The 20,743-nt window shown below is 41.2% G+C and overlaps 1 protein-coding gene across 1 annotated transcript in view; it reads right to left on the bottom strand.

Annotated features, from left to right (window-relative positions):
- Positions 1 to 2,140, bottom strand: part of ACOT12 (acyl-CoA thioesterase 12) — a 38,089-nt gene extending 35,949 nt beyond the window's left edge. Inside the window, exon 1 of the mRNA XM_006197618.4 lies at positions 1,890 to 2,140. Within this exon, the coding sequence (XP_006197680.1) occupies positions 1,890 to 2,016 (127 nt within the window). The 5' untranslated portion in view covers positions 2,017 to 2,140. The remainder of the gene's footprint in view (positions 1 to 1,889) is intronic.
- Between the last annotated feature and the right edge of the window lie 18,603 nt (positions 2,141 to 20,743).

The following is a 20,743-nucleotide window of genomic DNA, read 5'->3' as shown; positions in this document are numbered from 1 at the left end:
ATAAAATAAAATACCATGGTGGAGCATTTCTCTGCCTAAGATTGAGTTACACCTTGGCTAAATAATGTCCTCTGCTTATGTGGAGGTTTTTCTTACCATGAAGTGTTTAACACATGCCTTAGCCATGTTTCCAAACCACTTTATCATAAAGGCTTCTTTAATTTTGTATTGTTAGTAATATAACTATTAAGATCCAGAGTAATTGGTTATCAACTGAATCCTTCTATGGTCTGAATTTCCAAAGGTAAAACCATAGAAATTTTTATGACAATTGCAGGAGGGCAACTGTTTCTCCATTATAGGACAGAAGCACAAAATGAGGTAACTTTAAAAGTCACTTCAGAATTTACATAATGAAATCAGTTACCTTGGCAATAGGCATCATTATTATTAGCAACCTCAAAATTTTCTATACTTGTTTCTCTTACATGCGAATGAATTTTATATTCATGTCTCCATTATTATATGTTATTATAACTGATCTCAAATCCTGATAAAAACTGTTACGACAGAAATCAAACAGACCTATCAACAAACAGAAAACAGACTGGCATCGGCTATATGACTGAATTCTGCCGGTGGTTAATACACGGGGGATTAGAAACTTTATGAACACTCATTGAGGAAAGCAGGATTTTGTAATCATCTGAGTTTTACTTTTGTCCTCTATAAAGTAAGAGTCCTAACATACATGATCTAAAGCTCCTTCCAGCTTTAGTACTTCATCTAATGTATTTTACTTAAAATGTACATTTGCTGAGTCTAGTAAGCGCCTTATGCAATGCCTGGCTTCCTTTTAGAAATGAGATTCCAACTTCTGGATCTGTTCATCCAGCTACCCATCCATATAATCAGGAGGTTTTTATTTCATATTTTCTGAGCACTGGAGAACCAGCTTTAGTTACATGCTAATTGGCCAGGCAGGAAATAAAAGGTGAACATTTTAATACACAAAATAATTATGGATTGTGCTGAGTGGTGTAAAGGAAGTCAGAAAGAGTTTTGTGATAAAAGTAATGAAAGGGTGTCAATGTAAAACAGGTGGTCAAGAAAGACTGCTCTCTAGAAATGATATTTAAGTGGAGATGGAATAGATGGAAAGGGCCCAGAGAAGAGTGTAAAGGCAAAAAGAAAAGCAAGTGCAAAGGTCCTGTGCAGAGACTACATGAGGGCGTGGAAGGCAACAAAATTGAGTGCAGAAGCAGATACAAGAATGAGTGATTAAACCAGACATTAAAGAGATTTGCAGAAATGTAAACCAGTATCTTTTCTCTAATGATACCACTTCTACATTTTTGTTCTTGTTGAAAATAGTTGTTTTTCAATAAAAATATGTAATGGATTTTTGTTCTGTTCAAATGAATTAGTATTTTTTTTTTAAATTCGCATATGGTAAATACAGGGAAAGAAAGAACCTACATAAAAGCTCTCCAGGAGCCTTACTTATTTAATGGGGTAAAGGAGTCCTAAGACTAAAATGTTTGAGAACCGCTGGTCTAGGTCAATCCCTGTGTTGGGTGAACAATCTCAGTTATTACGTACTAGCCGCACGGGGCTTAAGACTGTGTAAATACCTTCCTCTCGCTCCTTCTCCCTCTTCACGATCCCTGATCCTGGCTTGGCGCGGGCTAGAACCCCAGGCGTCGGCTTCCGCACCGGGCTGGGTTATCCCGCACCGGTCATCCCGGAACTTTCCACATCCTGACCTCTGCCATCCCGCATCCCCACATCCTAGCTGGCTTCCTAGCTCCCAGATACCACCCGCCGTACCCCACCCCAGCCCGCCCCGACACATACGCCGGACACAGCCCCCTTCAGGCCTTTCACATTCCGGACCCCTGGCACCCCGGGGTCTCCCGCATCCTGCACTCCCCTTCCAGCCCCACTACCTGCCAGGCAGGCGGTGGCGTCGATCCACTTGAGCAGCTGCCCGGCGCTAAGTTCGCCGCGCGGGTTGGAGTGCGCGGGCTGGATGGTCTGGCTCATGCGCACCTCTCCGGGCGCCGACCCCTCCATGACGGAACGAGAGTGCGAAGCCCCGGGGCAAGGGCGCCTGGCCTCCGCCCGGGCCACCACCGGGCCCGCCCTTTCCAAAGGGCACTGGCGCCCCGCCGCCCGACCCGGCCGCTCATCCCGCGCCCTGCTGGCCGCTTGGGCTGCTCGGTGCAATGGGAGGTGAGATTTAAGGGGCCAGGGACATCGTGAGGAGGGCGAAAGGCAACTCTCTTCTGTCTCAGAAGAAGCTGCATCTGGGGCGATCGAGGTGGCATAGCTGGGAATAGCCCGAGTTTCCCACCTGTGAAGGGGGATAGCAGTACTTACCTCAGAGGACTGCAGAGAATTAAATGAGATAATGTAGGAAACTCACAGTGTGGGCTTGGCTAAGGTGCTGTAGGTGTTTGCCAAGTAAGTGAATAGTGAGATTATTGTCCGTTTGAAGAGTTGACAGGCGGTGGGGAGTTAATAATTAATTGGTTGAATGCTGTCCAGAGAATGCAGATCTTTTGCTTTAGAAGTTGATTTTTTAGAGTATTTGACTTTTCGTTCTTTCTGGCTGTTAACTCCTAAGTAGGGTGGGTACTCACTCCTCCCCCCTCAGCTCAAAATCCACCTTCTGATTCTTAGGATATTATAATGGCTCCAAAAACCACTGTTATTCATCACTTTGTTATGTAACTACCCCCACCCCCAACTGCCAAACAAACCAAAAAAAAAAAAAAAAGAAAAAAGAAAAAGTGCTGATGTTTGCAGGTACATCAGTCACCCAACAAGGGAAGGCTTCAACCTAGAGAATTTACAATTAGAAACTCATTTAAAATTGAGCCCAGCAAATCCCGAGAGAATTTCTTTATGACAGACTGACTCTAGAACATTAAATGAGAGTTTGCGTTGTTAAACTTAGCACATAAAAGCTGTTAAACTTTCTAGAGCTGAAATCAATGACTTACAAAGCAGTTCCCATTAAGGAAACTTGGCACCAGGAAACCTCCAGCATATTATAGAGCCACAGGTGTCATGTTGTTAGGGCTGGCTGCATTGATGGGTGAAGAAATGGAAGCCTTGAGAGGAAGCAACATGCCAGGCAGGCAGCTGATGTAACAGGAACTAAGGTAGTAGAGGACTTGGCTTGAACTCAGGGCTCCTGACTTACCATAAAGTCTAATTGACTCCAATAAATTGGTGCTGCTTTTTCATCTCTATGTAGATGGCCTACCAAGCCCCATATGAGACATCAAAATGCAGATTCTGGTAATTTTGCTTCCCCTTCTAAAGATTTTTTTTTTTTTTAATGGAGGAGAGGAGTGAGGGAAACACGGACTTGATAACTTTACAGGATCCTCTAGGTAGGTTTCCATCCCATAGAAGCATAAATTGGATGCATTCAGTTAGGTAAGTATGAAGTTTGACTTTTTTATAAAAAGCATAAAAAATGACTTTTTTTTTAAACAAATAAACTAAAACTTGTGCTCCTAGGATGGTTCTTTTACGTAGTTATACAGTAATTCCAATGACAGTGTTATAATACATATCATTTTTGGCATTCTTCACTGGAAATTGCCTTGAGTTCTTAATAGTATCTTGGCAGATGAAATCATTGTTCAGCACATGTTCACTCTGTCTATTGACAACTCCATAAGAGGCACTTATTGATGCTGGGCCTGGCCATGTGACTTGCTTTGGAATGTAATGTGGGGAGGTAACAGGGTGCCAGTTTGAACTGAGCTCTTTGAGGTACCACGTGCTCCTGCTCTCAGGAACACCTGATCTCCGCAGTGAGAAGATGCTATGCCTGAGCCACTGCCCCATTAGCGTCTGAGTGCCAGGCTGAACTCTCGTATGGCAGAGTCATTCCAGCCAACCTGCAGACTTGCAGCCTGAAGCTGAGCCACATAATAGACATGCAGACTTGTGAATGAGACACAGTTACTTACTGCTGTATGTCACTGTGATGGAGAGACTGTTACACAGCAATAACTGACAGTTAACATGTGTGAATTTCATTTATTAATATTTTAGAGAATATATTAAGTTATTGAAATAATGTATGTGTTGTTTTGGATAAAAAACAGTGACTAAAGTGGTAATATTGTGTAAATGCTCATATACTTGGTTTATACATATACTTGGTAGCTTTCCAAAGTAATTATCTGGGAGGGGACAGCATGAATTTGTATATGTATGTCTAGGGATGTTTGATCAAAAAGCAGACACAGTATACAAAGTCACTGTCATGTTGTGTTGTATGTATTATCTTCTATTTAGATATCTTGATTATGGTTTCATAGCTTTTGTTGGTTTTGAATTTTCATAGCCTCTGCCTGAAACTACTATTCTTATTTTTTCTGAATGGTTTCTTTTCCTCTTTGACAATGAAAATGTCATCTGTATGTGATATATCCTTTATCTATAAAGGATTTTTGCTATTTTGTTTGAAGGAAAAGCTTCTACTTTCCATTTCTGTTTCAAGACATCTTTTGAAAATGAGCAGGCTGTGAAGCCAGATTGATTTTAGAGGTTCATGCACAAGAGCAGGAAAGCTGATCAAGAAGAGTGTGGAAAATATGGTAATCACTAGAATAATAAGAACATCTTTAGAATGTTGGAGAGGGAAGGAAGCTAGACAGTCGAACCCCCTCATTCTGGACATGAGGAAATGAGATAATTTGCTCTAGGGTCACATGGCAAGGTAATGGTCAGGCTTTGAGAAAACTGAGAACAAGGAGCAGGAAATATAAGAGACGAAACAGAAAAAAATGCTTCCCCTAGAAGCAGAGCCTCCAACAGGAATTTGAGAGCAAGCAGTTAATTTGGGAGAAAACTGCAGAAAGCACCGGTAGCGTCAAGTTGTGGTCCTCAGACCAACAGCATTGGCATCTCCTGAGAGCTCATTAGAAATGCAGAATCTCAACCTCAGATGTGCTGAATCAGAATCTGAATTTTATTAAGATTCCCAGGTGAGTCATAAGAACATTAAAGTTTGTGAAGAATAGCCTGAGTTATTCCTTCCAGAGACAAGGAAGCTGGGGTTTTTACCCTCCAATCCCCACCCTGCATTGGCTGAGGGCTGCTCCCCAGCATGAACTCCTCAGCACTGCAGGACAAGAGTGAGCTCTCAGGTAGAGCTTTGCCTTGGTAGGAGGCAAGGATGCTGTCAGCTTGTGCTGAAAGCTGGGATGGTAAGTGCCCAGGAGATGCAGGCAAGGCACCGAGAGTCCGAAGACTTATTGTTCTGAACATCAGAGGCAGCTGGGAGTCTTTTTATTTTAGGAGATGAATTCTAGACAGAGGGCTTGGTAATTCAAAGTATTGCATACAGAAATGAACTTTATTAGCTAGCAGCCTCTATCTCCACCTTTGGTTTAGATTATGAAAGCTGCCAGGTCAATGCTTTAAATTCAAATTCAAATTTAAATAGATGGGGTTCAAAGCTTAAATAAAGAGTTCCTGAGCAAAAAATTCAGAATGGGTTTTCTTACATTTTGAGTGCCAACTTGCTTGGAGGGTCTCTTGCTCTTCCTTGCTCCTGGACACTATTCTTGGGACCACTCTGATCTTGAGAAATTGGACTGTCCTATGTAGCACCTGGAGCCTCAGGCCAGCCTTTCTCCTGTTTGTTCCTGCACCTCCAGTGGCCCCGGCTCTCAGATGGACAAGCATTGGTGTATAAGCGAGGTGTCACCTAATGCGTATGGAGTACAGCCTTTTATTTTGTTTAAACAAAAGCCATGTCTATAGAGTCCAATTTTTTCACTTCCTAGGATTTTCTTGGCCCCACCATCATCCAGGCGCTACTCATTGGAGGCCTCTGGCTGCCACCGCCCCTGCTTAACAGTATGCTGGAGCACAAGGATTGCTTTCAAATGTGGAGTCAGCCTTGCATCTCTGGAATAAACCTCACTTAGTCATGGGGTATAGTTCTTTTTATATGTTGCTGAATTCTGTTTGCCAATATTTTGTTAAGAATTTTTACATCTGTATTTTTGAGAGATATTGATCTTTAGTTCTCTTTCTTTTCTTTTTCTTTATTGTCTTTGTTTTTGGTGTCAAGATTCATGCAATGAAGTGGGAAGTGTCCCCTCTATATTCTACAGCAATTGTTTAGATTTGGTGTTCTTGAACATTTGCTAGAATTCTCCAGTGGAACCATCTGAGCCATCATAACATGCTGCACAGCCCTATGAAGTATGGGGACCATTATCATTCCCATTTTATGGGTGAGGAAACTTGCCCAAGACCACACAGCTAGGAGAGAGTAAAGGCAGGATTCAAACCCGTTAGTCTGGCTGTTGTGTCAGCTAGCCTGAGAGGTGATCAGGGGAGTCAGGACTACACAATCAGAAAATGAGAGAGAGGCAGGTTTACCCAGATCTGTGAAACTCCAAAGGCCAGGCTTCTTTTAGTCCAGCCTGCCTTCATTGTTTCATTCATTCAATCAGTGCCTATTTACTGAGTGCCTACTGTGTCCTAGGTACTGTTCTGGTCATTGGATAAAAGAAATGATGAGTGAAATAAATGTAGTCCCTGACTTTATAGAGGTCATGTTTTAAGAAATAACAAGTGAATGTGCTACAAAAATGTAAATCATTCTAATCAGGATGAAACAAATGATAAATGTATATGGCAACTAGCTGATGGTGGTGGGCAGCTTCTCAAGCTGTATCCTGCAGTTCCTAACCGTTTACTAGACTGAAGGTCACTCCTGATTTGTGTGTGTGTATTTAAACAATCACAGACTTACAGAAAAGTGGAGGTACCATACAAAGAACTCATTTTTCCCTGAACCATTTGAGAGTAAGTTGCCAGCCTGAGGACCTATTAGTATTCCCAAATATTTGAATGTGAATTTTGTGTAATCAGGGCATTCTACTAGGAAGTTAACATTAATATGTTATTAACACTAGTCCTCAGACCCCATTTATATTTTACCGGTTGCTCCAATGATGCCTTGTGTTACCTTCAGTAGTCATCTTCCTTTGGTCTCCTTCTGTCTGGAACAAGTCTTCAGTCTTTTTTTGACTTTTGTGACCTTGCCACTTTGGAAGGTTCCAGGCCAGTTATTTTGTAGAATGACCATCAGTTTGGGTTTGTCTGATGTCTCCTTGTAACCAGGGTGAGTCTATGCACCTTGGGCAGGGAATCAAGAATTGATGCATTCTTCTTCACGCATCTTACCCAGTGCTGCACATTTTCAACCTTTCCCATTTTTAATGATGTTCATTTTGGTCCTTTGGTTAATTTTCTCCTGATAATTTCCCTGTGTAATTTATAAGCATTTTGTGTGGAAGTAGTTTTTGAAACTATGTAAGCATCTCATTCCTCATTACATTTGTGGTTTATTCATTAATTTATTTGCTCTCTCTGGACTCATGGTTTCCTATTTTGGTCAATGGGCTACCTCTTTTATTACCATTATTCATTTTGATGCTCAAATTGCCCTCAGTTGGATCAAACTGGCTTCTGGGTCCTTTTGACATTTTTCTATCATTCTTTTGTAATTCCTCATTTTCCCAGGCAACCAGATGTTCCCGGCTCATCTTGTATTTTCCCTTCCCCAGCCCCATAAACAGGCATTTCGTCAAGGAAGCTGTTTCCTTTTAGTGGAAAGCAGTATTTAGAAGCCAAGATCTGGGTCCTGGATGTGCTTGTTGCTGTTTGAGTGTCACTGCTCCTGGGCCCTCACTGTGGACAGAGCTATGAAGTGGAAGTGTGTGTGTATCTGTCTGTAGTGGGTTGAATGACAGTCCCCCCAACCCAAAGATATGTCCATGTCCTTACCAGAACACATGTATATTACCTTAAATGGCAAAAAAAAAAAAAAAAAAAGGATTAAGGATCTGAGAGGAGAAGCTTGTCTGGATTATCTAGGTGTACCCTAAATGCAATCATGTGTATACTTTTAAGCTAGACATCCAGAGGACAAGACACGCAGAGAAGGGGAGGAGACAGAGGTTGGAGTGATGTAGTAACAAGCTAAGGAACACACGAGCCACCGGAAGCTGGAAGAGGTGGGTACAGATTCTCCCCCAGAGCCTTTGGTTGTAGTGTATCTGCTCCCACACCTTGATTTCTGACTTGTGGCCTCCAGAACCGCAAGAGAAGCAGTCTGCTGTTTGTTTGTTTGTTTTAACGTTTTTATTGAGTTATAGTCATTTTACAATGTTGTGTCAAATTCCAGTGTAGAGCACAATTTTTCAGTTATACATGAACATATATATATTCATTGTGACATTTTTTTTTCGCTGTGAGCTACCACAAGATCTTGTATATTTTCCCTGTGCTTACAGTATAATCTTGTTTATCTAGTCTACATTTTGAAACCCCAGTCTATCCCTTCCCACCCCCCGCCCCCTTGGCAACCACAAGTTTGTATTCTATGTCTATGAGTCTGTTTCTGTTTTGTATTTTTTTTTTTTTAGATTCCACATATGAGCGATCTCATATGGTATTTTTCTTTCTCTTTCTGGCTTACTTCACTTAGAATGATATTCTCCAGGGACATCCACGTTGCTGCAAATGGCGTTATGTTGTCATTTTTATGGCTGCATAGTATTCCATTGTATAAATATACCACATCTTCTTTATTCGGTCATCTGTTGAGGGACATTTAGGCTATTTCCATGTCTTGGCTATTGTAAATAGTGCTACTCTGAACATTGGGGTGCAGGAGTCTTTCTGAAGTAGGTTTCCTTCTGAATATATGCCCAGGAGTGGGATTCCTGGGTCATATGGTAAGTCTATTCCTAGTCTTTTGAGGACTCTCCATACTGTTTTCCACAGTGGCTGCACCAAACTGCATTCCCACCAGCAGTGTAGGAGGGTTCCCTTTTCTCCACAGCCTCTCCAGCATTTGTCTTTTGTGGACTTCTGAATGATAGCCATTCTGACTGGTGTGAGGTGATATCTCATTGTAGTTTTGATTTGCATTTCTCTGATAATTAGTGATACTGAGCATTTTTTCATGTGCCTATTGATCATTTGTATTTCTTCCAGTCTGCTGTTTTAAACCACCCAGTTTGTGATATTTGTTTTACCAGCCCTGGGAAACTAATATCTCTAACATCTATAACACCTCAGATTCAGATTGATAGACCCAATTCCCATCCACCAATGCAGGGTTTCCCGTATTTCTAACTCTATTTTCTGACAGTGAGAAACCTGGTTTACATCATGCTTGATCGATTGCCTTACTTGGTTGATGCCCCTCTGTGTACCTAGTCTCCCACCTCCAGGCCATCACTGCCCTTGAGGAGCACCCTCCTCACAGGCTCAGGCTCTGACTCCCATCCAGGCCCTGTGCTGGGGCCACCTTCCCACTGGGTGGGCACAGCATCCTGCTAGGGGCGCCTGGCATATATCCACATACTCGCCTCACATACTGGCTTTAGGCTGCATGGCTCAAGAAGACACAGGAAAGGAAGGGGAAGGGGGCAAGGAAGAGGCAGACCCTGACTAGGTGTGCTGCCCACTGCCCCTGCTTCCTGTGTTCCCTGCTGCCCACCACAAGTCCCGTAGGTCCACCTGCAGCTGGGCTAGACTTGGCTGTGACCCTGCAGTGAGGCTGAGCCTTTGGTTTACAGAGTGAAGGACTCAGTACTCGCATGGGGGAGGGCAGGGGTGGTGCCCACTGAGCAGTGCTCACACTGGGGACCCAGTACATCTTTGGCTGCAGGGGGTCATCAGCCAGGGCTCCGTGCCCCAAGTGATGCTGGCAGGCTGAAACCAATCTGCGGGTTTGGATACTTTTTTTCATTTAGGAAGAGGCTTGACCCAAAACATTAGAGGCATTTCTTGGTGGCAAAATGGATAATATTTATTGCCTATTAGACAGACATCAATCTGCCCTTAAGAAGCCTTCAGATTAAATTTCAAGGTTGAAACAAGATTAGTCCTGACAGGTATATAGATCCTCAAAGAATGTGCAATAACTCCCCATAAAACAGCCTTAAAAAATATTCTTTCTGGCAGTTCCACACTTTGTAAAGAGCCCTTATGATTTGTGCTTGATAATATACTGCCTTAAATTTTAGAATTGTTTAATACCAGCATGTCTTTTCTCTCTAAAGACTTTCATTTGTCAATCTATTCATTCAACACATTATTCTAAATATGTAATATTAACTAGACCCTGGGCTAAGCATAGATAAGGTTTCTGTTCTTGGCACTCTCTGGTATAAGTCAGTGGTGTGATGTGAAAAGGGACTATCATAAGATACTGTACACGTTGCCATGGGGACACAGAGAGAGGAGGCTCTCCTCTGCATGGTCATCCCTATAAAGTCTTCATCACTCTGTCAATCAAGCAACAGGACCTAAGCATCCTAAGCAAAGGGGAACGCTTTGGGGGCTCCCAAAGTTGATATGGTGAACCAGGTTTGACAGTGGGAGGAGCAAAGTCTGTGCTGCAGGGCTGGGAAGTGCAGCAAATGTTTATTAAGAAGTCTGGTATGGCCTTTCATCCTTGTGGACCTTGGACCAGATCTAAAGTCCCAGGAGAGAGCATCTGTCTGACCAAGCTTAGGTCATATGTCTGCCCATGGCCCTAGGACTGGGGAAGGGAAGGGCACAGGATGGGTAAAATCTGTTTATCTCAGTTTCGATAGAGATGAGACAGATGCCTGCAATTACTGTCTCAGTAAGATTAAACACACTGGTGAAGTCTTTCCCCAAAAGGAAATTGAGCTCTAATTAGGAGTGGAGAATGGAAGCTAGACAAATTTTAAAAATTATTAGGGATTTGTACAAGGGCATTCAGTCATGAGGAAAGGTAAGTCCTTGATAATTTTGGTCAGCTGCTGGATCAGGCCTCACCTGAAATCAATGTACTTTGGAACTTTACAGTTATGTGAACAGATAAGTCTTTTCTATGGTCCCTCCTCCTCCCACTTTTTTTTTTTTTTTGGTTTAAAACCATTTGACTTTGCTTATCTGTCATGTGCAACCAAAAGATTTCTGATACATTCCCACATGTTCTTACAAAATTGCTGACAGTCCTTTATTTTTCTTATATTTCCTATGAAAATATTCATTTCTGTTTATTTTTCTCTATCACTGGTTGACATCAGTGCTGTTCATTTTTAGCTCATATAAGGTGAGTGATCCAGCTCACAATATCACACTTCTATTGTAAGTCATTTTTCTCAAACAGGTGGTACACTTTTATAATGATGTTTGATAATACCCTTTGTAGTATTTTAATAAAACAAAGGCAACATACATTGGAAATATTTCTTTCTTACAGCAATTTTGAAATCTGTTTTTCAGCCATGTGGCTGGCTGGGCTAGAGATGTGAAACCTACACAGTCATCACTGTGTCTTCAAATCAGGCAACTGCTCAGTCACCACCAGGTCTCACTGGCACAAGCTCTGCCTGTGTGCTGTGGGGCACACAAAGCAGCCTCAAACAGATACAGGTCAGTTCCTGCCCCTATGGGAGACTAAAACAGTGACCCAGCTTCATACAGTGCCATATTATCCTGAGGGGCTTTGGGATCATTAATTAAATTCACAAGACATTCTGCATGGGGGTGACCACTATAATTATTCCAATTTTTAAATGAGAAAACAAGGTCCAGAAACTTACCATGAGTTGCCCACCTAATCATTAATCAAATCTGAATTCCTAAGTAAAATGCTTCTTGAGTCACATGTCCAAGATACTAACAACCGTTGCCATTCGCAGTGTTATTTAGATAAAATAGTATGAATGTTTTTAATAATATCCTAATAATGATCATATAGCATTTTAAAAGAAAACAATTTCCCATAGTGTAGATATTGACATCTTGGATTTTTCATTTAGGATTTTTTTCTCTTGATTTTATCACATGCAGAGAAAATGTGGGAAAGTAACCTAGTGCCAGACAGCAGGGATTTATCTGAACTACTGCCCGCTAGTCCTCCTGCTAAGTAGGACGCTGCACTGTGCCTGGGACTGATACACATTAATAGTCTTCAGAATTACTTTCTATTGTGTGATTCCCTGGATACATTTTAACGATATTCATATTTAATTAAAAATAACTTTACATTAGGTGACAGTAACTTGTAAGTCAGAAAAACTAATGAGTTTTTGGAACTAATGAGACAAACATTTTAATACATCTTAGAAAGATTACATTTCCTACCTGTTGGAATTAGGACCATTTTTGCACATTCTTTCCACCATAGACTCACACATGAAGCCTGGGCTATCAGAGGGGCATAGAAATGGGCCCCCATTTCCTTACTATTTTGCTCTTGTCCTTGTCTGTTAAATTAGGTCAGAAGAAGTTTGGAGACAAATGACCACCATCAATTAGTCTTTCAAAATCCTAATACAAACAGGAATAGGACGCCAAGTGGGTCCCGAATATTTTCCCAGCTAATATTGAGAGCTTATCCCTGCTCTCATGGAGCTTCTGTTCTGGTGAAGGGAGGCAGAAATTGAACAAACAAAATGTAAATGTGTGTGTGTGATGCTTTGGAGAAAAATCAAACAGGATAGAGAAGGAGGTAGGTGACATGGTTGCAATTTTACACAGAATGATCAGGAAAGGCCTCCCTGAGACTCTGACATGTGAGCAAAGTTCAGAAGGAAGTGAGGGAGGGGCCATGAGGTCTCTCTGGGGAGAAGTTTGTCTTCAGGACTGTTCATTAAAGTTCCTGTCCTCCTCCTGGCCACGTGGGAGGACTGTATTTTGTATCTCCTTGAGTATAAGTCACTTTGGCCAATGAGATGTAAACGGTGGTGGGTAAAGGACTATAAGGGTCCAGCCATGATTTGTTAGTTTCCTTCTCTTCAGCCAGTGGAGTCCAGATAGAAAGGCCCAGGTTGCATGTCCATCAGAACCGTGTGGGCCAGAGCCAACAACTGGCCCAGAATCTCTCTTGCTTTAACCCTGAGATGTGTGGGTTTTTCATTATTGCAACATTGCCTAGTTTATTCTGTCTAATATAACAGGGTTCTGGAAGAGGGAACAGCAAGTGCAAAGGCCCGTAGGTAGCAGTGTACCTGGCATGTTTGAGGATCAGCTTAGAGGTGTGTGGAGCAGACTGGGCAGGAGGGTCCTGAGATAATATCAGAAAGGTAATGAAGGGAGAGACAAGTTGTGCAGAGCCTTCAAGGCCATTGTAAGGACTTTGGCTTTTAATCAGAATGAAATGGGAAATTGGGGAATTTTGAACAGAGGAAAGATAAGATTTGCATTATATTTCAAAAGAATCAGTCCAGTTGCTCTTTTGGGAATAGATTGTAGGGGGCAGAGGTGGAAGAAGGGGAGTTTGGAAACCATAGCAGATTATTGTATGTGTCCCTAATAGAACACAAAGGTCTGGGATGGATGGGATGAAAGTAGAAATGGACCCACTTACCGTCACTTATGTAACTTGGGAAATGAGTGATTCCAGCCCTTGCAACTTGCAACTCAGGGCTTTGTGTGTGTAGATCTCCTCATTCCCAAGGTGGGGTACTTCTGCTGTGGGGTCCAGCAAGAGTCCTGGTCATTCCAGGCTCCTTAGGCTAAGAGACCAGCAAGAAGGAAAAGTGTCATCATCCTGGCAGGGGCAACCGATCTGAAACTCCAGGAGGAGGTGGGACTTCTGGGAAAGGGAAAAATACATTTGGCATGCAGTGATTCTCAGGGCATCTCTTGGTTCTCCCTTGCTCAATTTTGGTGATAAATAGACCTGTGCAGCAGCCATGTCCATGAAGGGCGTGATGACCAGGGATGAACAAGGTCCCTCAGGGATGTGGCTCTAGTTTACCCAAGTTGGTAGAGGTGCTTGCTATGGGGAATCTGGAATGGATGGTGGAGGAGGGTGAGTGTTAGTATCGTCACCGTTCTGAAACCAGCTGCCGTGCGGGGGATAGAGTTTGTCACACTAAAGTTCCTCTTGTAAGTTTTCTCTAGGAAAAGGGACCAGCCAGAACTTTGGAGCAGCTCTTCCAGGATGGTCTGACTACAAAGCAAGTGGATCTGGACAGGCAAAGGGTGAACTCTGGTGGGTTCTGTGGTGTGCTGCACAGATACCCTCCTCAGGACCCAAACATTTATTCTCCCAGTTACTGAGAGTGTCCCAGTTCTTGGATGACACCTGGGCACCTCCCCAGGAATTGCCCTTAGTGGAAGGGAACTGCCAGGTTTTCATTAATGTTCCCTCCCTGGGGGAACTCGTATTCACTGACTGGCTAATTTGAGGAGTATAAGGGCCTGACTTCTTGCCAGGACAAGAACATGCCTGGTTTAGAATCTCCGTGGGATTGGCTGAGCTCTTTGTTGTACCTACATCACTGTTCAACTTCTCCCTCTGCCCAGTTTGCCCTCTTCCCATTGTGGTAGACAGATTAATGGCTTCCCAGAGGTGTCAACATCTTACTCCCCAGAACCCATGAATATGTTGCCTTACATGGCAAAAGGAAATCCGTAGATGTGATTAAGTTAAGACCTGGAGATGAAGAGATTATCCTTGGTGGGCCAGATGTAATCACAAGGATCCTTTTAAGAGGAACCAGGAGGTCAGAGAAGAGAGAAGATGCTGTGCTGCTGGTTTTGAAGATGGAGGAAGGGGCCACAACCCGAAGAATTTAGTTGGCCTCAAGAAGATGAGAAAGTCAAGAAGTCAGATTCTCTGCAGGATCTCCAGGAGGTATATAGCCCTGCTGACTGATTTGGGACTTCTGATCTCTAGAACCATTAAATGATATATTATGCTGTGTTAAGCCAGTGCTTGCGATAATTTTTTACAGCAGCAAAGGAAACAAGTACACCTTCCCTTGCAGGTATTGTTGGGGAAAATCACTCCCCCAACACAGTTCTAACATGTGAATCTTTGCACTGAGTCTGTTCCCCAGGGAAATGGCTTATGCTATCCCAAGTTCAGGCAGACTTTCTTAGGAGAAAGAATCTTGTGGGAGAGCAAATCAGCCCAGCGGCCAAGAGTTTTAGGTTCCTCTAGCTAAACTGGGCAATAATGGACATGTGACCTTCCCCAGCGCAATCTCAGCCTTCATTTAAAAAGCCGTCTTTTATTCTTCTTGTCTTGCAGTCCAAAGATAGTCTTGTCCCAGGTTGAATATTTAGAGCAGATGCTCCAGCAGTTTTTAATCATCCCAAATCTTTTTGTTATTAGAAACAGTCCCTGAAAAAATAAAATAAAATAAAAGCACTTCCTTTGAAAAACAAACAAACAAAAGAAACAACCCCTGGATGCACTTTGGGATCCAAGATTAGAGGTAAAGGAATTGTGCAAAGATGTCAGAATAATTTACCCCGTTCCTACTTTTGTAGGGGGAACTCTTGTGAGCAGAGTTGCATGGGTTACTGTGGGTCATTTTTCACTCCTAGAAAGTCTCCATGTTTCCACAGGGGCTGCTTCTAGGACAGTCTGCAAGATTATGGTGGTTTTGAAATAAGCTTGCAATTCCTTCACATTCCTACCTTTGAAAAATGTGGTCTGTGTCCATTCCCTTTAAATCTGGGCAGGCTTGAGACCATCTCCTAAAACAGGGTACAGACTTTGTCATGTTAAAACCAAAAGCAAATGGAGACCAGTCTTGAAGTTTCCCTGCACAGGCAAAACCAGTTTAGTCATTAATTTAGCTTAATTACCAGCCGCTGTGAACGCACTGCCTTCTCACTATATAAGCTGCTGTGGGGGCTCGACACCTCTTTCCACGCTCTGCTCTCAGTTTGTAAGCCGCGTTTTTGGTGTGTGCGTAGTCAATTTTTACTAGTTGGTGATTCCTTGGGTTTATTTTGTTAACTTCTGAACCTGTGGCATTTGATGATGCCTGAAGCGTGACCCACAGAAGACGAACCCTTGTAGCCCCAAGGCCAGAGAGCAAACTAGGTGCCGGTTCCAAGCGGACCTCAGAGTTCCCGGTGAGTGTCCCTTGGGTCTGAACGTCACTCTCTTTGTGTTACTTCCTACTTTATTGTGCACGCTTGGGTTTTTTCGGTTCTTTTTGCTTTGTTTTCTGTTCTGTTTCTGGGTTTTTTTTTTCTCCTTCTGTTCTGTCAATGTCTCTGTTTCTTGAACCTTCTTGGTCAGTCACCTATCCTGTTTAAAAGGAGGGAAAACATGATTCTACAGTGTTTTAGGACAGCTTTTGAAAAACAGGGCTCCTCGTGGTTACCGATTTGAGAAGTCATTTTTAACACTCTGAGACTTTTGCAGAGTGAAAATTAATTTATCTCTGGAAGATGTTTCAGGGAATCCAAAGGCAAGATAGATTCCACCTGGCCCTCGGATTAGGCTCTTGTGCCTTTCTGAAAAGATGAGTGAACTTTTAAATGATTTGGGATTGTAATGGCCGTTCTGGGAACCTTTGTTTTAGATAAATCCACCTTAAAAGGAAAAAGAGAGAATCTTAAACCTTTTGGAGATAATGGAATGCACTTTATGATTGGTATGCCAACATTTCTTTTAAATAAAGTCTCCAAAAATAGCTCTAGAAAGATCCTTTTAGCATATGAATGGAAATCATTAGTAAGACTTCTGCTGTCTGAGCAGGTAACCTTAATTTAGTTCACTTGAGATTGTCATGGTGATTCAGCTATTCTTTGAGTTTTTTACCTGAGACATGGCTAACTTTTTACAAAGATCTGTTTGTGTTGGTTCTATGTACATACATTATAGACGTGTTGTAATGTTTTTTTTTCTAACCTCTGGATGGTATTGCCAAAATTGGTTTGTAAAGAGCTCTATTCAGTTGACTCAAACTAGCCCAGGTGTTCAAGTTCACATGATTGATGCAGTGTTTGACAGATAAAAGCTGGTTTAGACTTGTTGGTTTGATTGGAGTGAGCTAGCTTTCAGAATTACCAACATTAATATAATGCAGCTGATTTGAGTAAACTATAATACACTGTTAAAACTATATTATAATTAAGAGCAAATGAATTAGATGCATGAAAGATAAGAGTTTATGGTGAACTTTTTTTTTTAGCAATAATTACTTCATAATTAAATGGTTTCCCAGATCTTTTTGGTAACTTAAACCATTAGTTTGCTCCCTTTTGCAGAGGAACTGGGGATATTTGTATCTATTGGTGAACATATTTGTGCCGCATGGAAAAAACTGACTATAAAGATGAATTAAAAGGTGGAAGGATATATAATTGTCCATTACTCTGCTAGCTTAGGGCAGACAAGTTGGAAAAACAGGATAGTAAGTTAGAGATCTTAGCATTATATTTTGCAAAGCTAGGAGGACACAGAATGGTGCAGATTAAGATCCAGGTGATGACAAAGCCTGATTAAGATAAGAGATAGAATGTCTGGGAAAGTAATGAAGAAAAAGGAGTAAAAGAGGCTTTTAAAAGTACAGATTGTTGTAGCCAAAAATTGATTTGTACAAAGCTACTAGAAATAATAAGAATGAAAGAAAATGACTGTATATGAAAAGTAGCTTGTTTTGGGGAAAAGGTGGTATGTTTTGAGTTAAAGAAGATATGAGGAGTAAAAGTTCGGGGGAAAAGAAGATGTGAGGAGTGGAGGTGCATTTTCTGTAAAAAGAAAAAAGTAATTTGTCCTAAAGCAAAATGGTTATTCCAGAATAACAAAAAGGAAAGGAAAAAACCCCTGTCATTTTGTAACAAGTGTTGAACTGCGTTAGAACCATCTATGTATCTTAAGAAACAAAACCACAGTAGATGCTAGGCTTTGTAAATGTGGGAATGTAGAGAAGTAGGTAGTTACCAGTAGCAAAACACATTACTGAAAAGATGTTAAGAGATAGTCTCTAAATTGAGTGAAAAAAAAATAAAAATCAGAATAGATAGGAATTTGGAGAAATGTTTGTAGAAAGCAGTGCGATTTCTTTAATGTATGGGAACCAAATGAAGCTATATTGTCTTACAATGTTTATAGGGTTCAGAATTTTTATTGAAATTTCTTGAGGCAGCACATTTTCCTGTGGTTCTAGATAGGCTTCATATTAAGATAAGTATATTAGAGAATTGGAACTTGTTGATTGCAGAGAGGTATGTTGCCAGCCAGTATTGAGTGTTCCCTTTATATGGTGATGGTGATTGTGTAATGATACCCTAACCTGCACAGTTGAATGGCTTTTTTTTTCTAGCAAGCTCAACTGTAGGAGTTAAAGAAAAAGTTTGATTTAGTGATTTTTGAATAGACTTGCTGTTGCAAGTAGTTGCATGATTTCCTCAGTAAATATAAGAATGTGCTAATCTAACCTGAACATTCACTTAGAGAATGTATTTTTTGTGGTCTGGGGTAACAATGGACTACCAAAAAAAACAATGTGTTTTAAAATTCTTAAGCCTTAACATTCCCCATGACCCAAGATCAGTTAGAGAATGAGTCTATATGTAACAGTAAATTCTTATGTATGGAAGAAGTTATTCTGAGGGAAAAACCCAGGGTCAAGCTGGGTCTTTTCCTGCTGTACTGTGTGTCTGTTTTCCTGTGCTAGTGTTGTAAATCATCAGAGACCCTGGTTGGGGCAGAAAACTTTGATACAAATATTTGAGTCTCATGACAATAGCATAGACAATGCTAAAGTAATCAAATGTACTGCAGAATTCTCTGTTGGCTCACATGAGTTTTTGGATTGTTGGTCTGTTCATGATGAGAAATTGTAAGCAGGGGTATTTCTGTGCCTTTTCAGTGATCCGCCTAGAAAACAATGATTGCGTCTTGTCAAAATAATTTTGTCTTTCATAGCAAGTCTTTGATTACCTAAGAAGTCTGGATCTTACAACTATATATGTATGTTAAATTACATAGGAAGCATTGTCAAGTAAGTGTTTATGTTCTTCTAGAAATGATGTAAAGTTCCTGGAAATCTGATAGGTCCTAAGGGAATACTAACTTGACAAGTACAGCTTTCTGATAACTTTAAGATCATAAAACTGAAGTAAGAATATCCAGAACCAAATTCAAACAGAACAAGAATTAACATGGGACTGAATTAACTGATCAATTGTAATTTTTGCCAGATATAAGGAAACCTTTCCTTCTAGACTGTAACTTACAGCATGGATATGAAACAATTATTCTTCTATCTCATCATTCCAAGCCTGTGTCTAAAAATTGTACATTTTAGAGCAAGAGCCCAAATGGAGGCCTACACACCATATGTCTAAATATTTAAAATTATAAATCAAGTGAGCAAATTGTTAAATAAAATATGTTCTATCCTCCCATCTTAAAATATACATTTATGATGACAAAATAGAAAGTTGGCAAAGTATAAAACACAACTGAATTTTTATTATGCATGTGCTTAATGGGCTGGCGATGTTCGGATGAGTAATTGTTTCACACTGTAGCAAGTTAACACAGCTACTATGTGCTACTACTGCACACACTGCCCTCATTCCCAAGTGTCTCCTGAGTCAGGAAGTGGAAGAAAAGACAGAACCTCGGTATGTGAGAAAACTTCGCCTGCTGAAATTTGTCACTGAATTCTCCCGCTCAAATCCTCCCACACTCTAAAGCGGTGTTTATCTCTGACTGAAAAGTCACAGACCTTTGTTAAATTCAGACACCTTTTGGGGGACACAGGGCAAGAGGGCAAGCAAGGTGGAGAGGCGTTTCTCTGAGGCCTGGACAGTGTTTCCCATCAGAGTGAACATTTAGGGTTAAGGATGGTGCCATGTCAGTGTTGAGTGCCAGACCCCAAAAGTACCTCATGTCTGGGTTAATGAAAATGTGGGTGGGTGTGCTTGTGATACATGGAGCCCTTTAAAGTGCAGGACCAGGGCAGGAGACCCTTCTAATGTAAGGGCATTGTCAGTTATGTGGGGTTTTATCCACCTCTGACCCCTTCCATCCCCAACAAGAGGACCATGCTGAGGCTGCAAACCTACTGATGAGTAATTCACATTCAGCCATTGCTTCCATTCATTCGTGCCTCAAATGTTGTTCTGGGCACAGTGGTGAGCAAGGCAGTCAGATTTCCTGCTCTCATAGAGCTCACATTTTAGTGAGAGAAGACCAAAGATAAACACACAAACTTTAAGATAATTTAGCAGAGAAATAAGTGCTATGAAGAAAATAAAGCATGAAATGGGGTGAGTGGTGGGCAACTTAAGCCATGGGCGTCAGGGAAGAGCTCTCTATGGAGGTGACTTGTGGGCTGAGATCCACAGTAAGAGTAAGAGGCAATAATGCAAACATTGAGCAGAAGAGCTAACTGGATTTCCTGATGCTAGAAGGTTAAGAACTACTTTTTAAACATCTTTCTCAAGTACTTTGACCCACTGTCTTGCTCTAGTCTATACTTCAACAAATATAAAAATGTTCGTACTTCTGGACCTTCTGCCATACCTCGATAATGCATGTATGGATTAAAAATGTAAAATGCGATCAATTAGACCAAATCTGACCTGCATCTGGAATATGTCCTGTAAAACACATCACTTTAATAGAATTTTTATATCAGCTACTTTTCTGCTCTGGTTTCTCAAATAGTGAAGTAATTAATTGTGTTTGAGATTTCTGTCTGTTTTCCTATAACTGATTTTACTGTGAAAGACTTAATTTACTTAAGTTTTTAAAAAACTAAATAAATCTACAGAGGATGAAAATTTAGTCCTATACATGTTATGAAATTTTTAAAGAATACCTGAAACTTTAAGTTCTTAGTCAACCAATGCACCTCCTAGACTGAAACAGAGCAAAATTTTAATTTTTTCAATTAAAAAAAGGAAATTTACCAGTTGGCTTTAAAAGAAATATGCATGCATAGTTTGGAATGCTTTTGTAAACTCTAGGTATTTTCTTCATATAGTAGAA

This window comes from Vicugna pacos, chromosome 3 (genome assembly GCF_048564905.1).
Source record: "Vicugna pacos chromosome 3, VicPac4, whole genome shotgun sequence".
NCBI classification, from domain to species: Eukaryota; Metazoa; Chordata; class Mammalia; order Artiodactyla; family Camelidae; genus Vicugna; species Vicugna pacos.
This window is presented reverse-complemented; position numbering and strand designations above follow the sequence as displayed.